The sequence below is a fragment of the Bombus vancouverensis genome, chromosome 3 (assembly GCF_051014615.1).
Source record: "Bombus vancouverensis nearcticus chromosome 3, iyBomVanc1_principal, whole genome shotgun sequence".
Classification (NCBI taxonomy): domain Eukaryota; kingdom Metazoa; phylum Arthropoda; class Insecta; order Hymenoptera; family Apidae; genus Bombus; species Bombus vancouverensis.
In genome coordinates this window covers 2,602,766-2,622,420 of record NC_134913.1, presented here as the reverse complement: position 1 = coordinate 2,622,420, position 19,655 = coordinate 2,602,766, and the positions used below count along the sequence as shown (strand labels likewise).

Here is a 19,655-nt window from a genome sequence, read left to right as displayed (position 1 = left end):
CTTTCTCTAACAGTGCAGCGTGGCAAACATCTTTATCCGTTGAAAGTTTTACATCTGTAAACTAGTCTATGACACAAAACATGTTAAAGAACTCCATAACTCCACAAAATCTACATAATTTTTCTGTATTCTACACTTTTGAAGTTTTAGACCTCGACCTTGTGAAAACTTCATAACTTTCTAAATGTAACTCAATTTGTAAGTTTCCATATTCCGTTCACGTTCCACAATCTTCTTCATGGGAAGGAGAATTAATCAAAGAATTTAACATAATTTCTAAAATTTTATACACGATTAAAAAATTCCACGAATATACGTGAAGTACCTGTCATTACCACCACATATAAACCTAAATATATTACACGAAGATATCTTTAATTAAAACGATATGATAATAAATTAGTAGGTAAGTACGTACATATGATCATGTTTCTATTTTAATAAAGGTGAATATTAATTTCGCTAAAAACAGCTGTATGTTTCAGATAATCCTCAAAGAAAAAAAAAAAACAAAAAATCTAAAGCTATTATTTTGACGAATTTAGAAGTTATAGTGTTAAAAAGAGAAAGAGAGAAATAATAGTTACTTTCACAGAATTCTAAGTCCAAACACCAACACTAGCACAAACATCGTATCATTATACGTTTCCAAATATCATAAAGTGAATCAACCGCTTCGAGGAAAGTTGGTAATTTCCGCGATGCAGCGCGATTTTCATTAACAAAAGTTGGAACGCAAGGAGCTTATCCGTTGATTCGGAGGCAATAACAGAGGAAACAATCTGGAAGAGTAGAAAATGCGAGAACGATTCGGTAATAACGTTGAAAGCTGTATAATTCAATTTTTCGGCTTCCGAACGATACTATCACAGACGAGGTATAGATGTGACATTCACTGTTTTTCCGTGTTGCTATGTAAGACTTAAAACTAATTCTAAAACTTAAAATTAAGACCCAAAGATCAAGGTTTAAAACCAAGACTTAAGACTAAAACTTGAAACGAAGAATAAAATCCCTACTCGTCTCTCGTCGTCCACCAATGAGACTTAAAATTAACTTAATCTAGATCTTAGAACTAAAACCTACTTAATTTAATGTACATTAGATAGCAGCTCTACTAGCAGTCTCTCGCATCAAAGACCTCCACTTAGGGCGAAATTAAACTATAAATACTTTGTTAAATCAATCGTTCTGTTTAATAATTTAGTATTTGAAAGAATTAGATAAAGGAGCTTTTAACTTTTTGCTCTATGTTAGGTAATGTATCTTGGTAGAGAGATCGTGCACCATGGACTTAACCTAGATATATCTGTCTTAAAATCAACTAGAACTTGAATACACGTATCTCACAATGTTTCTACGATATTCCTTGCGTCCCACGATGGATGCTAATAATTTACTGAGGCATAAGATCTCCCTTATGATTAATTAAGGTTAAGACGCACGCATCCCGCGTTAGCTGCCTCAGTTGAAAGTTAAAACTAATACATATAAAACTTAAAAGTAAGCATATAGCACGCAACTCTCCATAATCTTTACATGATATACGTGTATATTATATGGAACCGTTATACATATTATATTATATCATAAATGAATAAATAAATGAATAAATACACACACATGTATATATATATAAGGATTACACAAATCTTTATAAACTTAGAAGCAAGCATACACGACGTAACATTCATCTTCTATACAAAGATTATACACATTATTATAAAGGTTATTAAAACTAATTAATTAAAACTAAGACGCACGCGCCCCACGAGGTCCTTGCGGTATTCCACAGGCGTTCCACAAGGGATTGTTAGTTCAACGAAAAGATTCCGAAAGAACTTTTGCATGATCTACACTGGACTATGTTAGCGTAGTAATGATAAAATAATGTAAAGAAAGGGTAGGATGACGTAAAGACTAATCTTTGAAAAACGATGCCAATTACCAGGTCTCACCATGAGCAGGTAATTACGAAACCTGCTCACGAGTTACTCAAAATTGCTTGCAAATCTCGACATTCAAGTTGTTGGGAAGAATGTCGAGTTCTGAGCCTAAGCTGTGAAACACCTATCTCCTACGCAGCGCTTACATGAATATTACATGAATACAAACTTAAAATAATGTATGCGTCACGCAATATCTACTTCCTACACAGCGCTCACGTGAATTTTATAATCTTAAAATAAGGCACACACGACACAACAGCTATCTTCCATGCAATTACGCCGATCGTTATGAACAGTATCAAAGATACATTTGTCTAACTTGAAACGGCGGAAAGAAAACGAAACTATCGATACTTTATTCGTAATTTCGTGTCTTGCAAAGGGGAATTCGAGTCGTTCTATTAAACTCTAACTTTCAAAATATCGGAAAATTGTAAACTCTGACATGAGTTAACTGAACTTCCCTTAAAAAGAGGGAAGGCAAAAAGGATAACGATGAATCAGAGAATAAAAGAAAAATCGTGACGTGTCCGGAACGAACGAGATCGCGATCTCTCGAAAGAAGCAAGGAACCTACGTGACGCATTCCCGTGCGCAATATAACACTAATTTTCGGCGGGAGGTTCAAAGATTGACCGTCACTCGATTCCTGCTTCGCCGTTCGAAATTTACGCGAACCACGGTCGAAGTCATCGACCGATGATGTCGCGGTCGCCCAGCCAAGGATCGAGCGTGCGGGCCTGTAATCTGACACACTTCAAATGAACAAGTGGAGCTCCCGATGAGAGGAACCACTGATTAGGATTACGAGGAACTTGTCCCAACTGAACTAGAAGGGTCCACTCCCAGTGGGAGGGACTCGCCGAACAAGATTACGAAGTACATCAAATTACAGATTCTAACCCTGTCTGAGTACCGAAGTACCAATTGGGCAGAGTCGCATATCCTTGACTGGACTTTGCGAGTACCATCGGCTCGACGATAACCCTCGCGACTCAACGCAATGAGCGAACAGTTATCGAGCAGTCACTAAAACAAAGGTGTCCTTTGGCCGACTTACGAATACAAGAGAATCTCAAGTACACGTTGACCGACGCGCGAACGAGTACGCTGTGCAATAGATAGAAGGAATGCAATAGATGAACGATACGGAGCCAATAAATCTCGAGAACAATTTGTGTTATGTAATCAGCGAGAGGGGCGAAAGAAAATAGATTTTTATTTTTCGTTGCGAGTTCGACAAGCGTCATTGTACATAATGGGGTTGCGATCGGCTTAACGTAAGTATCTTATAATTCGTTAAAGCTAAAACGCGCTCGTTCCACGATGTTCTCGAGATATATCATGGCGTCCTACGGCGGTCCACGGGATCCCAGGACGTCCCACGATGCCCCCGCGGCTAGTACCAGTCCAGTTTAGATCACGAAACTCCGAAAGGAATTTTTGATAACCTAGGTTGGAATGTATTAAAGTAGTTGCTAGGTTGATATCGTTTTTCTGATAGTAATACTCGGAAATATTAATATGTGTATCGTTTTACAAATGGTAATATGCCTGTAATATTAAAGTTAATATTATATTAACTGTCTAATATTTACAATAGTATTTCGAGATATTAATATTTGGAAAACGTTACTAATTACTGGGACCCACCACGGGGAGGCGAATATTCTCGGATCTCATTACATATCATAAATTGATAATTCTATTTATTGATAAAATATCTATCTATAAAATATCTATAAAATATCTATCTATAAAATATCTTATCCTACATTGCACTAGATTTTATTTGTTTCAATTTAATGTATAATTGGAGAGAAGGAAATGGATTCGTGAATAGATTTATGAATAGACGATAAATAGATTACGTAAAAGGTTCTTAAATATGCTTGTATTATACTTGGTTCACGAGTAATTGTCATTCGTGTTATCGAGAGCAAAAGATGTAAAACTATTGGATAGTAAAGAATTAGTTAGTATTGAAATTTATTAATTAGTGCTGTACGTGATTTTAATATGAGTATATCTATAAGTGTGCGAGCGAGAGTAAAGGTTATTATCAAAATATATCTTACAAGTTAGTATCTATTCATAAAATATAGATCATTCATACGCAATATTATATCTTATTATTAATTATAATATAATATCTAATTTGTTAAAGGGAATAGGGTACAATATGTAGGAAATTGTTCAGGACATTTAACTGCATTACATTTGGTTCTCAAATAATTTTATCAATTATGTTTTCAAAAGCAGAGAATGCTATAGATTATGACAATAAGTCGAAAATCATTAAGACAAAAATAAAATCTGTACATCACTCTGTTAGGTTTGTACACGAGCATAGAAATGCGTTTTAAATATCTTTCAATAAAGATATATTTTATGTTCTTAGTTATTGAAGTGTATACATATTGATAGAATTCGTATTAAACCCGTATCTGAGCTCAAATAATCATATTTGAAGATTGGAATTCATCGCCAAAGGAAGCAAACCATGCGGCTTACCAATAGTACATGCATGATTGGATGGCGAGATTTCGTGGTCCTTGATTTCATTACAGTTGCTTCCTCAAATCCATGAAAATGGTTTAATTCTTTGGCCTTGAGCGGACACGAAGAGTTAAATTCCATAGTCAATCAATGGGTACATTTTGCACTGCTAGTGCATTGCACTGATTTTATATGAAGTAGTGAAATGAAAAATTAAGTAAAGTATTTAACATTAAAAACTAGAATTAAATAGAAATAAAATATCATGTGAAAGATTTCAAGGCTTTAATGAATAGTAGATGAAATAAAATAAATCATTAATTTAATTTTTTCAAATTAATAGCATTTTACTATAAATTAATGATATAATTGTTAAAAATTAATGGAATATTTGTTTTTAATTAATAGTAAATTGTCACAAATTAATGGAATAATTGTCTGAAATTAATGACATATATTTATAAATTAGCAATAGAGTTGTTTTAAATTAGTGGCACAAGTGTTTTATATAAATGGTATATTTTCAAGTCTATGTGTACCAGACTGCGCGTAAATTGATGTATACACATTAACGATTTTTGCTGATGTCATAAGAAATGATTTTTCTATCGTAACATAATCACTTAAATCACTTTAATGCTACTAATCACTTTTTTAAATGTAATATTAGATAAATAACTAAATTGTTAGTAAGTAAAACAAAATTTGTTTTCGATATTCACGGTACGGAAATAGAAATGAAAATGACCACTTTACATGTATACCCGGTGACATACTCTTGACAATGTTCCGATTGGTTGGTCGAACGATCTTTCCCGATGTTGTGAAAAATGATTGTTCTATTATAATTGAATCAAATTTAATAACTTTTAAATGTTTATTGTAATTTAACACTTTTAACAATTTATTGCAGTAATTTTTGTATAATTTTTATATTTCTTACGAGCTAAAGCTAAATTTACTCTTCTGTGGTACTAGTTTCTGACATAGAACTGTGCTAATTTATATTAAATGTCAGTTTATGACAAAAATAATTGTAGTATAATAGCCAAACATGAAGTGAAACAGTGGTCAAGAGTGTTCACCCATCCTAAAGGAGAAAGAATTCATATAAGTAATTACAGATTTGTTGGAACTCCTGTACAAGATTTTTCCAAGATATTTCTTGTTGAAAATAATTAGTACAATGTTGTAATCAATTATTATTTTACAATTACAATAAGATTCTTGTCACAACATTTCGACGTTAATTACCGTTTGAATGATAGTTGCAAAAGTATAATTTCATTCATTCATAGATGGATTTCACACTTTTGGTTCGATGAGGATTACGTTAAAAAACATTTACAGAAAGCTTAATATCATTTCATGTCAAAAACGCCAATGAAAAACGGATCCATTTCCTTAACTATAAGAAAGTATGTAAGGGGAAAACGATATCTTTGCCGAGTAACGAAACTAATTTTATAAATTACAATTCACTCTAACTCGTTCTACGAATTCGTTGCAGGAATATGCAGATTTATCTGGAATTTCTGTTTAATACAAATTACACAGACTGCTTTATTTCAAAGTTGGATTTCATTTGTTAAATGCAGGCTTCATTCCATTAACGCATCCTGCTCGCGATGTTCTGTAATTGTTTCAACTACACGGACGTAAGATAATTGAACTAATTGTATTCTGCAAAGGCTCTGTAAAATTTCAACGGAACAAAATTGGATGATTTTTTTATTTGCGTTTACCACACGCTTAATCAGGAAGAAAGTTAAGTTTCACGGAAATTTTCTGAATTTTTAATTTATACACCAGCATGACATTTTATTTGTAATTTCTGCGATCATTTTACATTATCAAATTCTGCTTTTTAATATTGTCGCCATGAAATGTAGTTTCAAGCATTCCTTTGATACTATTTCATCGCTATTTCTTCCTCCTAGATTTTATAATTTCACGAAATTTAAATAAAGTAATAAACTATTGCTTGATATTTAATATAGTAACTGAGGCGTAAGATTTCATCTCGAAGAGTTCACACAGTGCCTAATGCCACTAGTACCTACGTAAACATATCCGCGTTCCTCTAATAAATAGTACATCTTAATAAACTCTCGTTTACGAGCGGTTCGTTACGATGCCGACGCGACGATGCATTCACGACGCCACGGTATCGTTCTAATCTTCACGTGAAAAACGGGGTTGGCAAAATCGCGGGGCTCGTACAGAAAAGTCCTTCCCTCTTCGAGACGTTCGCGTAAAAGTGCTTAACGCCGCGGTTCGATGGCCGGACGCGACTATCGTAAGGTCGTGGCGAGTTATAAATTTTTATGAGGAAACTCGGATCGCTCTCGCGTTAAAGCGATACCGGGGTGAAAATTAACGGGCTCCGAATAAACGAAGTGCCACTTGGTTACAGTCGCTTTCGTTTCATGGAGGGAACCTACGGAGGGGTTCTTCGATAAATTTCTGTGGAGATTGTATCGCGAAGTGGATGTGAAGGGATCGTGCTGGTTATGAGGCCATTTGAGATTGTGCTTTAAAAGGATTTTCATCTTTAAAAATAGCCGGGCAATGACTTTTTTATATTTCTCGTGCTTACTGCTGTTTTCTAGATATAACGTGAATACATCGAAAATTGATTAACGAATTTTAACAATTGAGGAGATGGCTCTTCGCTGGTTTTTTAGTTTACAAATCAAGTGACAATTTTTAAAGATTTTCATTTCCTAAATTTATTTATTGTATTTATTCATTTACTATAAATGTTTCTTATTTTATTATAAGTGTCTCTAACGATGAATCTCTGATAATTATGAACAGGAGTATATGATACGTAATATGACCAGGAAATATTATATTGTTTCAGAAGTGGCATCCAGGTTTGGGTAAAGCTGCACAGAAATGGGCTAATCGATGCCTCGGTTTGGTACATGACAATGCAACCGGCCGATATTTGGATGATTTCGGGTCGAGTGGGCAAAATATCTTCATTACAACGAGAAGGACGCTATGGTGAGTTTAAAAATTTTCAAGTAAGATTACATATTCCTGCATACAATGGGCAATCAAAGTCGTATCAGCTTAATCTAATCCTCGACGTTCTTCGAGCAGAACAATAGACTTGATGAAATTCATGGAAATATTCTAAGCATTGCGTTACTTCATAGTCTTAAAATAATTAAATTTCTGTGGGAAAGTGATACAGTAAAGTCTTGTGCCTACGAATTTATTCCAAACTTCGTTTGAAGACGCCGAAGATCGCGGTGCGTTCAATAGAAAAGCCCGTTATTATTCAGACAAGAAAGTTTCGGATGATTTAGGATTAAAATGTATCAGAAAGTACGTTTAACGTTTAACTAACATCCACCAATCTATTTTTCTAAATCAGAAAGAAGCGAATATAAATAAGTTATGAATATTTCTATTTGAATCTGATTTTCTTATTGCTTCATGAAATTTCCAAATTTTCGCATTTACAAAATTATGCAAAAGGAGCTAAGCTATGTATGTATTTCGCAGCGAGCGTATCTTATTCTAGCATCTACAAACCTTTCATCCCTGTAAGGGCTTAAAATTCTTTATTATTCAAATTTACTTCAAAAGATCTTTCGTGGATTGTACGCATAATGTATTCGTGCTCCAGAGGAAGATATTCTCGCTGCAGGGGATGATTGTCCCCGTGGTGCTCCAATAACCGCAGAATTCTGGCGCATAGGGCATAGAATTTCGAGTAGAGTGCACCACAGAACGCAGACAAAGGCGGATCCTTATTTCCGTATAATTGCCACATCGATACCTTTCAATTAAGTCGCTAACTATCATTGTTACTACCAAAGGATTTACTCGTGTAATATTATTATTTCAAGTTTCGAGCGAAGGGAGTTACAGTGTTTGACTAACACATTAGAGTATTAGAATTTATCGAGGAAGCTTGATTTTTTTCTGGACTAGAGTATTTGATTATCTTGATATAGCCGAAAGTATTTGCTAATTTTTAGAATTACATTTTACTTTGGACTTTTTGGGCTATTGGATTATTCGAAAAGTTCGTAGTGAAATTTAAGAAAAATGACCGAAGGATAAAATAGGGGAAATCAAATTGTTTAAATGATTACTACCAATTTGACTAATGCAATCAATGCAACTTAAAACATTGCTTGCCACCGAGATAATTTATGTAATTTGAAAACAAATGACTTTCCTTCGGAAAGAGTCATTAGCGTCTAGCGCTTCAGAATGCACTCTGCAATTCGTTTAACAAACGTAACAAAGCACTCGAAGTTTCAGTAGAAAAGGGAACCATAGGCCAGACGGAAACGCATGAGCCGATTCAGAGTTAAAATTCGCCAAGGGCTATGTTCATACTACTGCTAAAATTGCGCATATTTTTGCATCCCTTCGCTACTATGATATGTAATTTAATAAAATTAAATTCCTTATTTTTCTCATTTGTCATGCTACATAAAAATCGCAATTTTATTCAACTTATTCGTAATACAATATCAGGCAGTATCATAAATTTGAAACATTTTAAATATCAATCATACGTTACGTCATTATGTATTGTATAAATCGTATATTTGTTATATAATTTATGTAAATTGTATTATATATATTGTTTTACGTAGTAATAATTTATAAAAATGAAATTGTTTGATTTCTTTCGTGCAGCATTAATCACAATGTACAGTGATTCAGTGTATCTTGTAATTTACCGTAATTAATTCACTTGCAACAAGATTTACATATTTTTATACTCATTATTTGTATCTCTGCATTTCTTTAACGAATGTTTCAATCATTGGAATTGCCGATGGCAACGGAAAGTAATCTCCTGTTTCATACAATAAAACCTCTTTTCGTTACAATCTCTTTCTTATAGCTTTGAGCCGCGTATAAATAAAATTCTATTTACTACTTCCTACAAAGTTTCAATGTAAGAAATTCTTTTCTAAAAATAGGTAATACATTATTCAGTAGCCTCATATGAATAAGCCTATAAATACGCGGAAGACCGTAGACTCCCAGTAGAAAAAGCTGTTATTGTTGAGGCACGAAAGTTCCTAGTCTGATTCGAAATTACGATTCACCAGCATTGTTCTACTTCTGCCTAACGATAACTTGCTTTCGTACTCGCTGGTTTCCTTAGAGACCCACCTGTTGACGTTCAGTGAACAATTGTCGCCGATGTCACTTCCATGTCCTCCTTTGGCGTCGGCAATTCCAATGAAACCATTCGACCGAGTCTGTCGTGTTTTTAATTGACTTGATTCTCTTCTTTTGGATTGAAAGGCCTTTCGAACGCTCCTCGCTTCTTTCAGTGTACAAAGCGAAGAAGAAAGAAAGAAAGTAGAATTGTACAATGGTGGCGAAAGTAAAAGGAAGATGTTAATGTAAATTTGCCGATTAATCAATCGTCCTTTCATTTTCAGGAATTTCGCTATCAGAATGTGGTACATGGAATATAAAGATTTCAAATACGGCAACGAAGAAGCCAACGATTATCGCAAAATCGGCCATTACACTCAAATCGTGTGGGCCACCACACATTTAGTAGGCTGTGGCGTGAGTCATTGCACTGGTGGCAAAGGTCCACTCGGCAAGGACTTTTTCATGTATGTGTGCAACTATGCTCCAAGGTGAGTAAACAATTGCTGACAATTTGAAAATAAGATACCTTGAAATTTCACAAATTTTTTGTTCTATACGCTCGAAAGTCGGTCGACTACATTCGAGCAGTATCACAGTGGAATATTTGTATAAAAAAAGTTGGTGAAAATTATTTCATTCGTTTTAATGGAGTGAGATGCACCGACAAATGGCATTAGAAAATAATGTTTTATTACCAATCTCGGAACAATTGTTACAGGATATTCTAATAATTTGTTCCACAAGTTACAAAACTATAGACCTAGAACTTTAAGTATACAGCTTTGTATGTATTCCCCATAATATCAGATTTCTATGATGCGAAATTTGAGTACCGGGATTGGTTAGAATTTTAAGTACACGTCGAACTTGGTTCTATCGCGTTTGGTGTAAAGGTGCCTACAAGAGAGCCACTTGTCAAGGAACAAAAAAGCGCCTATAAAGCGAACAGCAAAAGGAATACAATACGGAGCGGTAACAAAGCTGAAGTACCTTTGCGTGTATTCTCTTCAAGCTTCTCGCAGTTGCCGTGTTCTGTGCGCGCTCTCGTTTCACTGTTTTCGTTTCATTTTTCTCGGTTCTGTGGTTTAGTCGTTTCGAAAACGCGACCGACTGGCTATTATGATTTCCTTCCCAAGCGTCTTATTTAATTTTGCCGACTTCAGAGGGATATTTTCAAAAGCGTGTTAAGGCACGAGGTTGCTTGAATTCGTTTGAAAAGCTAAGTTTTCTTTCTCCGAGTAATAGACCGGCAGAGCAATGTAGGACAGAAATTTGTAATTTTTTATATAATAAGATAGTAGATAAGTAGTAAGATTTTAAGACAAGAGGAAGAAATCAAGTTTGTTCGAGCGGAATATATTCAATCGTGAAACTTAACTTCTAACGTTGATTTGGTGAAATGTTGAGAAACGTTTGAAGCTGAATTAAGGCGAGTTAAAGAGTTCTTAAATACACATATTAATGAATTTTTCACACGCCGTCAATTGGTGAAAAACGAACGTAACAGAGTTGTCTTCGCCACGTGTGGTCGCAAGTATCACAGGGAATTACCGCGTGTAGGTAGTCGCAGCTGCTTCCTGCGCCAGGAATTTATGATGGTGGCTCATTGTAATCGAAAAGTTTGCCTGGTACCGCGGCGGAAGGCCACGGGCATAATCCGGAAAATTGCGGTCGAGAAACGAATTTATGACGGCGCTCGACGCGCGTAATTTAAATTCTCTCGGCTTCGTCTCTTTCCCTTCCTTCTTCCTTTCTTTTCTCGTTGTTGGTGCATCGCGCCAAGGAAATATTACCAGTGTACGCGCGTTAGGACTGCCCGGAAGGATAAATAAAGAAAGGTAATTACAAAGGAATTAAAGGGATAGAAAATAAGATAGCGAAGAGGGAATCAAAGAGGAAAACTGGCGGTGTTTATGAGGTCGATGGATTGTAAAGAAATCGAACTTTCAGAAGGTTGTGAATAGTAGGTACTATAAATTTCACGTCTTAAATGTCGTCATATGTGACGTAATTATAGATACTTATTTGCTATAAGAGATTAAACGTGTGTGTACGAACGTTGGATTTCATATTAACGTAACACGCTATCTGTTCGACGAATCTGACGATTCGTACAATAGTCATTCATCTTATGTCAGAGTCTTTTATCAGTGTTTCATCAGTCATATTCTGCGAGTTACTGTGCGAGCACTCGCGAAACAGTTGCAACGTAGCCCTCTATGTAAAGAGTATCACGGTTTCATTTGCATCGTCATAATCATGACAGGCTTGCAATCTTGCCGGCAAATCGCGCTCACGCGGCGCATAATTCGCCTTAAGCTCTGTGTTTTGAGCGATTACATTCTAAGATATATTTATCATGTTGGGTCAACGGCCTGTAAGCGAGAAAATTTATACGATGATAAGTCAAAATAATTTTATTTTACTATAATGTTAAATTAATTATCACACCTTACCTGGTACGACTAGATATTCCAATAATTATGAATTGTTTTGTTTACCCAATTTAGATATTTCGTTATTTTCAATATTATAAGTCATTTTCCTAAAAGGAGCGTGTCCTATGAAACGAACAAATATTGAAAATGGATTATAACGACGAAATGTAGCACAATTAAAAAACGTGGAAAATGCGAATGTGCAATGAGAGGGTATAACTAAATTGCGTGCATGCTTGTGAAAAAGAAGAGGGAAGATAAAAAGAAGTTGAATCACGAAGTGTACGTTACATTTCGTGTATCTGGTGTTGCTTTTTGTCGACAAGAGGAGCACGTCTTCTCTGAAGAAGACTACTTGACGTCTGACCCACTTCTCCGACGTCTCGTGCATGTAGCCACTTTTTGACCACCCTCTATAAACTTCTTCACGATCGCTTCACCAGAATACCACGTTGTTTAGCACCTTGGACATTGTTTCTATTATTCCTCTCTGTCTATTCGTTATTGTTCACATAGAAGATGATCATGAAAGATCATAAAACTCTACAATAAGATTTTTAAACCCGAAAATCGTAAAATCGTAAATTTTTCAACCACTCGATGAACAGTCAACGAAATTAAATTTTTAACAAGTTTAAAATTAAATACAGCGATATTCAAGGCACCTGCTCCTGCAATTTGGTCGTAGAATTTCCAGAATCCATTCAATCTGTGCTATTCGATTGGTTTTTTTTAATTAATCCGATTCAACCAAGTGTTTACTATTTCAAGAAGAATATTTTCTATAAACCGTTCCCAATTTTTTGCGTGTATGCTTTTCAATTCTAAAAATTCTATCTCTCGGTAAGCTCTATAAATATTCTTGGAACTCGAGCGATTCAATAAAAATTCCTGCATATTATAGACATTAAACTGTTCTATTCTAAACATATTGCATGCTTCCTTAATAATTACTTTATTCCTTATCTGCTTCATCATTTTACAACGAATATTTTGTTGTTGTTGTTATAGAAATATGTGTTGTTGTTATTGTACGGTATAGTGTGCTACATCGTAGTATTCTGGAATAATATCCCGGAGTAATGCTCTGAGACGTCGTGACGCAAGAGCACATTTTCGAAATTAATTCTATTCCCCTTGGATCGTGTTTCAGGAAAGTTTCTCGAGTTCTTTACGCAACAGCCGCATAAAGTGGACGATTATTCTTTTGAAAATTACGGCCGATAACTTGTACAATTTGTCAGCCGCGTTTTAAGAAATTAATTTTCAAACCACATACACAAAAACCAGTATTAACGCGTCAGTTGTATTAATCGAGCCAGAAATTATTCTCTCTACTCTTTGAACGTAATTCTTGCACGCAAAGCAAAATAAACAAGAATAAATTTTACGTCGCGTTTCTTGTTAATATTTTCTTGGCGAGGACACGGTAAATATTTTCAAACCTTAGGCAACTATGATAGCTGATGTAGTCTAATTTGAACTTTGATCGACTCTACTGTGTTCGTCAGTTTCAGGAAAATATGATGCAGTTGTTACCGATATTCACGATTTATTTTCCAATTTTACTAAAGTTACTTCTATAATATTAAAATCTCCTTTACTATATTGAAACAAGAACGATGGCATAATATAAAAACTTGAAGACCGCAGTAATTAAAAATCTCATTAATTACAAGACAGGTACATGAATACAAATGAACTTAAATATAAGTCCACAATCCAATGATATCAAACCGACGCAAACAAAAAGCCTGCTTTAACATTATAATCGCTAAACGTATTAAATTAGAAACAAAATCCTTCAGGAACGACGAAACTATTCGTTGCCTCGATTTCTAGCATTTATCCAATAAACCCGTTCTACGCGATCTTTCCTTACAGAGATTTTTAATTCTTCTAATTCGTGATGATCTAATACGATGTCCGCGGTCTTCCCTCGATTGGGTAGTAGATAAAGAGCTGTGACGGGGGACAGTATTACTTTTTACTTTCCAGCGCGGTTTCGTGATGAATTTCGCGGCGGGACATTTGAATTCGAAACGGCGCGGCGACGATCGCGGTGACCGGGTGCGAAAAATACTCCAAATGTAAATTAATCGTGACTTGGTCGCGAGGATTGGCTCGAGCTCATTCCTCTGGCTGTTTGTCGCTGGAAAACGTAGAGTCTGACGGGTAGAGAAAGTTGCTGGAGACGTTCGCGAACTGCAATCATGAAACGTCGTGAAACGTCACGGCTTAATTGTCTGAAAGTAAAGTTGAAGGAAAGATTGCCGGAGGAAGAGAGTGCCAGGCAGGCGAGTCGAAGCGGGTAAACGCGGAGTTATTAGGCGAGCATTTGCCACGGGGATGGGGTGAAATTGATGGGGAGAAATGAGCGAGCTAGAGAGCCTTTTGTCGTGTTCTTGGAGATGAAGGAAAGTTGCGCTCTGATTGCAGCCGGGCAAAATTATTCTTTCTGGTCGAAATACAGCTATGATGGTTGTATAAAATCGAACGGTTGTTTAGAGAAAAATTATTCAGTGAAAAGTTGTTTCGTGGTTGCGGAAACGGATGTTTCCCTTTTGGGAAAGATCATTGTAATTACTTAGCAGAAAGTTGATACCGATATGCGGAGTGCCTTGTAACTGATTGTGCGACTGCGAAGTGGCTGAGCAGAGGGAAAAGACGACAAATCACATTTTCCATTTACACGGCAGCACTTAAATCCAGTATCACAATATCCTTTTATTCGATTTAGGCTATTAGACTGTTTAGATTATCTCATAATTTAAAATTGTTCTTTGTTCTAAAATATTGAAAGATATTTCTATTTTTAACTATTTTGTATTGAAACATTGCTTTTTAATCATAAAGCGACATTAAAACAAAAGATTGTGTTTCTTTCCTGTATTCTTCATATCGGATAAATACATGTTTCATTAATCCTCCACCAAATTCCACATCATCTCACTCTCAAACGTTTCATAGCAGCCTTAGACAAAGACGATTATAACAAACGATGTACATGTGCATAAAAAAAAACCATGTTAATGGCTCACAATTCTTTCTACTTGCAGCGGCAATTACAAAGGTCAACTTAGCCGTCCTTACGTGGCAGGCAAGCCGTGTAGCATGTGCAAGGACCACTGTTCGTACAACAAGCTGTGCACAAACGCCTGCTACTACAACGATCTTTGGTCGAACTGCGCCGAATTGGTCAGGACGTTTCGTAACTGGGTCTGCGAGACGAACACGAAAGAGGGCCGCGAACGACGAAAGTTCTGCGGTGCCACGTGCAATTGCAAGGACAAGATCTACTATCATCACGGGTAGTGAACGATCGTCAACGCGGCTCTTACACCCTTTTCTTCGCACCGGTTGATCGATCGTCGTTACGCTACTTAGAAGGGAGAAGGTCGACGAATCCTGCACGAGGTACGAAATTATTTTCAAGCTGTTCCACCCAGCGGGATAGCGAGTGAATTAAGGTCTGAGGTTTAGTTTGGTTACGGTGGCGGTTTGCGGGTTTTCGTCGATCGCTGCCTTCGTTTCGTAGCACGACGTTCTACGTAGATTCATTGCGGAACAAAGGGAAATTGAAATTCTGTGATGAAAGCGAAGAAAATTAGCGGAGTTCTTTGTTTGATTGAACGAAGGCTGAGTTTGATCGAGCAAGGGGGTGTCTCAGCCTCCCGTAGATTGCATCGTAGATTTTTATACATTGTACGCTGTTAACTATTCAAAATTGGTAATGAAGAGATATGGGGATAATGCGCAGGTTGCGACGGAGTTTATTAGAGTGGAATGATCGTAATGTTTCAAATATTTTATATTCGGTGTATTTAGTTAATACGTGATACACAAAATAACAGAAACATTAATACCATTTCGTGGATGTGAAATGTACGTTTGTAAAAACATCTGTTTATTAAATACGTATATAATCTTTGTAATAGAATGGTTAATTAAACGCTTAGAAAGTTTCTATTTGAACATTGCCGATCATTACGTGAATTTATAAAACATTTTTTGTGAATATTTGTTAACATCTGATACCGATTTTGAATGTTATTTTTATAATCTTAATTACTGCATATATAATCAGATATTGTTTATACCAATTTAGATATATAGACGTAGACATATCAGATATATCGTTACTTATACTTATGTAAGAAATAATTTTCATATCATTTGTCAGTGTCACTATACAGCGACAGTTCAGTACAAAGGGTTAACAACCCCTTAGCTGCAGAGTAAATATTTTAAAAGGATGTTTCGTTTGAAAATGGGAAGCTGTAGAGCAGGGAGGAAACGGAGGGCAATCAAAAAGCAGACGAGAAAGTAAATTGAACTCGATGAATTCGTTTCCGGTGCCCGAGAAAAACTTTAAACATTCCTCAAGTTTAATATGTCGTGTCGTATCGAACATTCTTGATACAGCCTGAATACCGGTGAAGATACTGCAGGTCATAAACGTGGCTGAAACATGCAGAGAGATCCAATTCATTCGTTAATTAACTGTCCATTGGTAAACTGTAATTATCTGAAATATCTTTCTACTAAGAACAGAGTTAACTCTTTATAACCAGACTTCCCTTTACTTGCAATTTAAAATCAAGATTAAAATACTTTATTTCTAGTAAAAAGTTCCAATAATATGATATTAAATTGCCTATTTATTCAAACGTCAAACGTAAATTGAATAAATTTTCAACAATCTATCCTAAACATATAGTTAATACAACGGCATTGTTTTCTCCGCATAGTTCGTGGTTTTCATTCGGTACGATTAACACAGGCGATCGAAAGACAATTTCCCTTTGCTCCGTAATCATCCTCGACAACGTCGTCCCGGAAATTTACTCTATTTTCTGCGAACGTCCTCGTGGCTCGTCTTTGAACCTTTGTCTGAGGCGCCGGTTGAAAGGAAGCCCTAAAGGCGAACCGCGAGGGGCTGAATGGCTCGAGAAATGGACGAGGGATGAACCGAAGTCCCGCGAAACGGAGAGATCAGGCGAATCCTTTTGATATTTGTAAACGATAAGAGTGTCTATATAGACGTGCATGCAGTGTGTAAATACGTGTAGGTAAGCGAAAACTTCATAGGTGAACCATGGTGGGTGTTTCTCGGTGCTGTATTAGATCGTCGTTTGATTCCGGACGTTCGGAGAGCTGTCGATAAAAGTTATTAATTTTTTGTTAACTGGTAATTAATTTTATATGGGAAAGACCGGTATGGTTGTTCTTCTTTTTCCTTAGTTAAGAATAATTATAGGATATCAAGTGCTGATTTTTATAGTTGAAGAGTGAAATTGAATAATTAAGCTCATGCATTGTTTTTTATTTTCTGAAGTATACGCATGAAAATGAATAATGACTTTTATCGGAAAGCTTGTACGTCGCCTAAACGTGGGACTAAAAATGTATGAACATTACCGAAACCCCTATCTTAAACGTGTTTAGCGATATAAGTTATACGATAGCCAGTGTATGCACAGAATCACGACGCTACAATTAATCTCGTGATTTCATTCAACGTTCAATTCTGACGGAGCGTTTAGTCACTCTTTCGAGGACTTATGAATGCAACCATTTTCAATCTCAAAAAACAATTTCAAACAAAACAGATAGTTATTCTATGATAAGAATTGTAAGCGAATTTGGACCTTTACATATCCATTCAGACAATTATTAGACAATAGGGATTTTAATTCCAGCATCGTATAAATTATTAGGACCATCGTTTAAATCAATCCGTTTTTAAGAAGAAAAAAAGATCCATTTTGTCGAATATATTGCTGCATTCACAAGTGCTCGATGACAAAATGTACATGTTATTTGTAATACTATGAAGAGAGAACTTTTCTCAGCTAGAGAAGTACTAACTTATGCTTGTGATTATGAAAGTAGCCTAATTTTTGTCGAGAAGCGCTTCTGCAAGAAATATTTCCTTTCTAAACTTTTGTATATTAAGTATATTTTCCCTTTGTTGCCTCATCATTCTACACGAAAGGCTAAGAATGCATTCTTTTACTGTATTTCTAATATGTTATTTTCTGTATTAATCTTTATGTTAGCCTTCCGAGCGAACATTAATTTTATTCTTTAGGCCACTTTATATAATTACAGGCAAACTCGTTCGCTCTCGATCGATCGATTTCCAAAAGTGTATATCCAACGTCATCCTAGAATTCGTTTGTTACTACGTTTACGAAGATACTATTATATTTTTCATCTCGTTTCACGGTGTTTTCATTGATAATTATAGCATGTGAGACGTATAAAAGAGAAAGAAATGTTATAGAACAACGTTGAAGATTTGGGAATGAATAGCGTATTCTTCGGACTTTTTTGAAAGTCGCGTCGAAATGCGAAACACGAATCGGGGTGGAAATGGTGCGGAGTGCATAGTTCGTAAGGTATTACGTATAATTAAGGAGAATATATGCGGATGTACACGTGAGACATAAATGCAGTGGATAAAATAGAAGACACACAGTTAATTGGGTTGACGATTAGATGAGAGGTTGATTAATGTTACACGTAACGATGTAATACGAGGCTCTCAGTTACGCACACATCCTCGATCGAAAACGTTGTAAGCTGTCATACTTCGTTCACTTACCGAAATAAAGATCCTGTAAATATTAAAAGGCATTTAATTGTTTATGAGTATTTTAGTGCACTTTCTCGAAACAATATTTTGGTTAAGTTTGTTCTTCGTTCTTGTTTTTCTTATGTGATTTCTTATAGATACGAAGGTGAACAAAAAATCTTATTTTTTCTAATATGATTTATAATTTGAACAAACTGAAAATGTTATGGAGTACCATTGCCAAGAAAATATCTTATTTTTATGAAAGATATTTCGGTCATTACGCTATAGTATCTACATAAAAATCAACGACAAAAAATGGAGTGTTCTGTTATTAAAAAAAAAAAACTTCAATGGTGCAACTTTCAGTAAATTAAACTCCTGGGAATCATTTGCCGAAACTTTTTTAATAAATAGCAAATTTGCGTTTCAACTTTAATTTCATCTTCAGCTCTACCATTTACATTCTTTGTTTGTAATGATACAACAATTATTACGCTTTTATCTCTTCATTTTATACTTCTCATGTATCAACCATTAATATGGCGGAAAATATTAAAACATTCTCGACAACTGAATCAAATAATTCATATATTCTCCGAAGCAAACTTTTTCAAGCTTTTAACACGAGGCGAAAATTAATTATTTTCTTAATAATTGAAACCAATTATCACATCTTATATAGAACAAGGAGATCCCTTGATACTTATGAACACGATTGAACACCGTAACATTTTCTGTATCTTAAATTTAAACGAACTGAACCATCGAATTAACTGATAGCTTAAAAACCAGTTTGCTGAAACGTGTTTAAGCTTATGTTCGAACATCATGATCGTCGATATTATACTATAGAATATATGAAAGGCGTGCATGGCGAGATTGTAACGGCGAACGTGAAGCCGCAACTTTATCAATAAATCAGATTAAGTGTTATGGAGGGTTCGGTCGGGAATTAATACGCGGCATGTTATCTTTGCGACGTGCTTAATCGCTTGCCGCTATTTATTCCTTATACCGGGAAACCAAAAGGATTAG

General features: G+C 35.5%; 1 protein-coding gene across 4 annotated transcripts in view; it reads left to right on the top strand.

The window, feature by feature from the left end:
* Positions 1-18,679, top strand: part of LOC117164114 (cysteine-rich secretory protein 2) — a 98,260-nt gene extending 79,581 nt beyond the window's left edge. For all 4 annotated transcript variants that reach the window (XM_076627972.1, XM_076627971.1, XM_076627973.1 and 1 more), the window contains 3 exons: positions 7,315-7,460; positions 9,881-10,087; positions 15,097-18,679. In XM_076627972.1, the coding sequence (XP_076484087.1) occupies positions 7,315-7,460; positions 9,881-10,087; positions 15,097-15,352 (609 nt within the window). In that variant the 3' untranslated portion in view covers positions 15,353-18,679. The remainder of the gene's footprint in view (positions 1-7,314; positions 7,461-9,880; positions 10,088-15,096) is intronic.
* Positions 18,680-19,655: the final 976 nt, after the last annotated feature.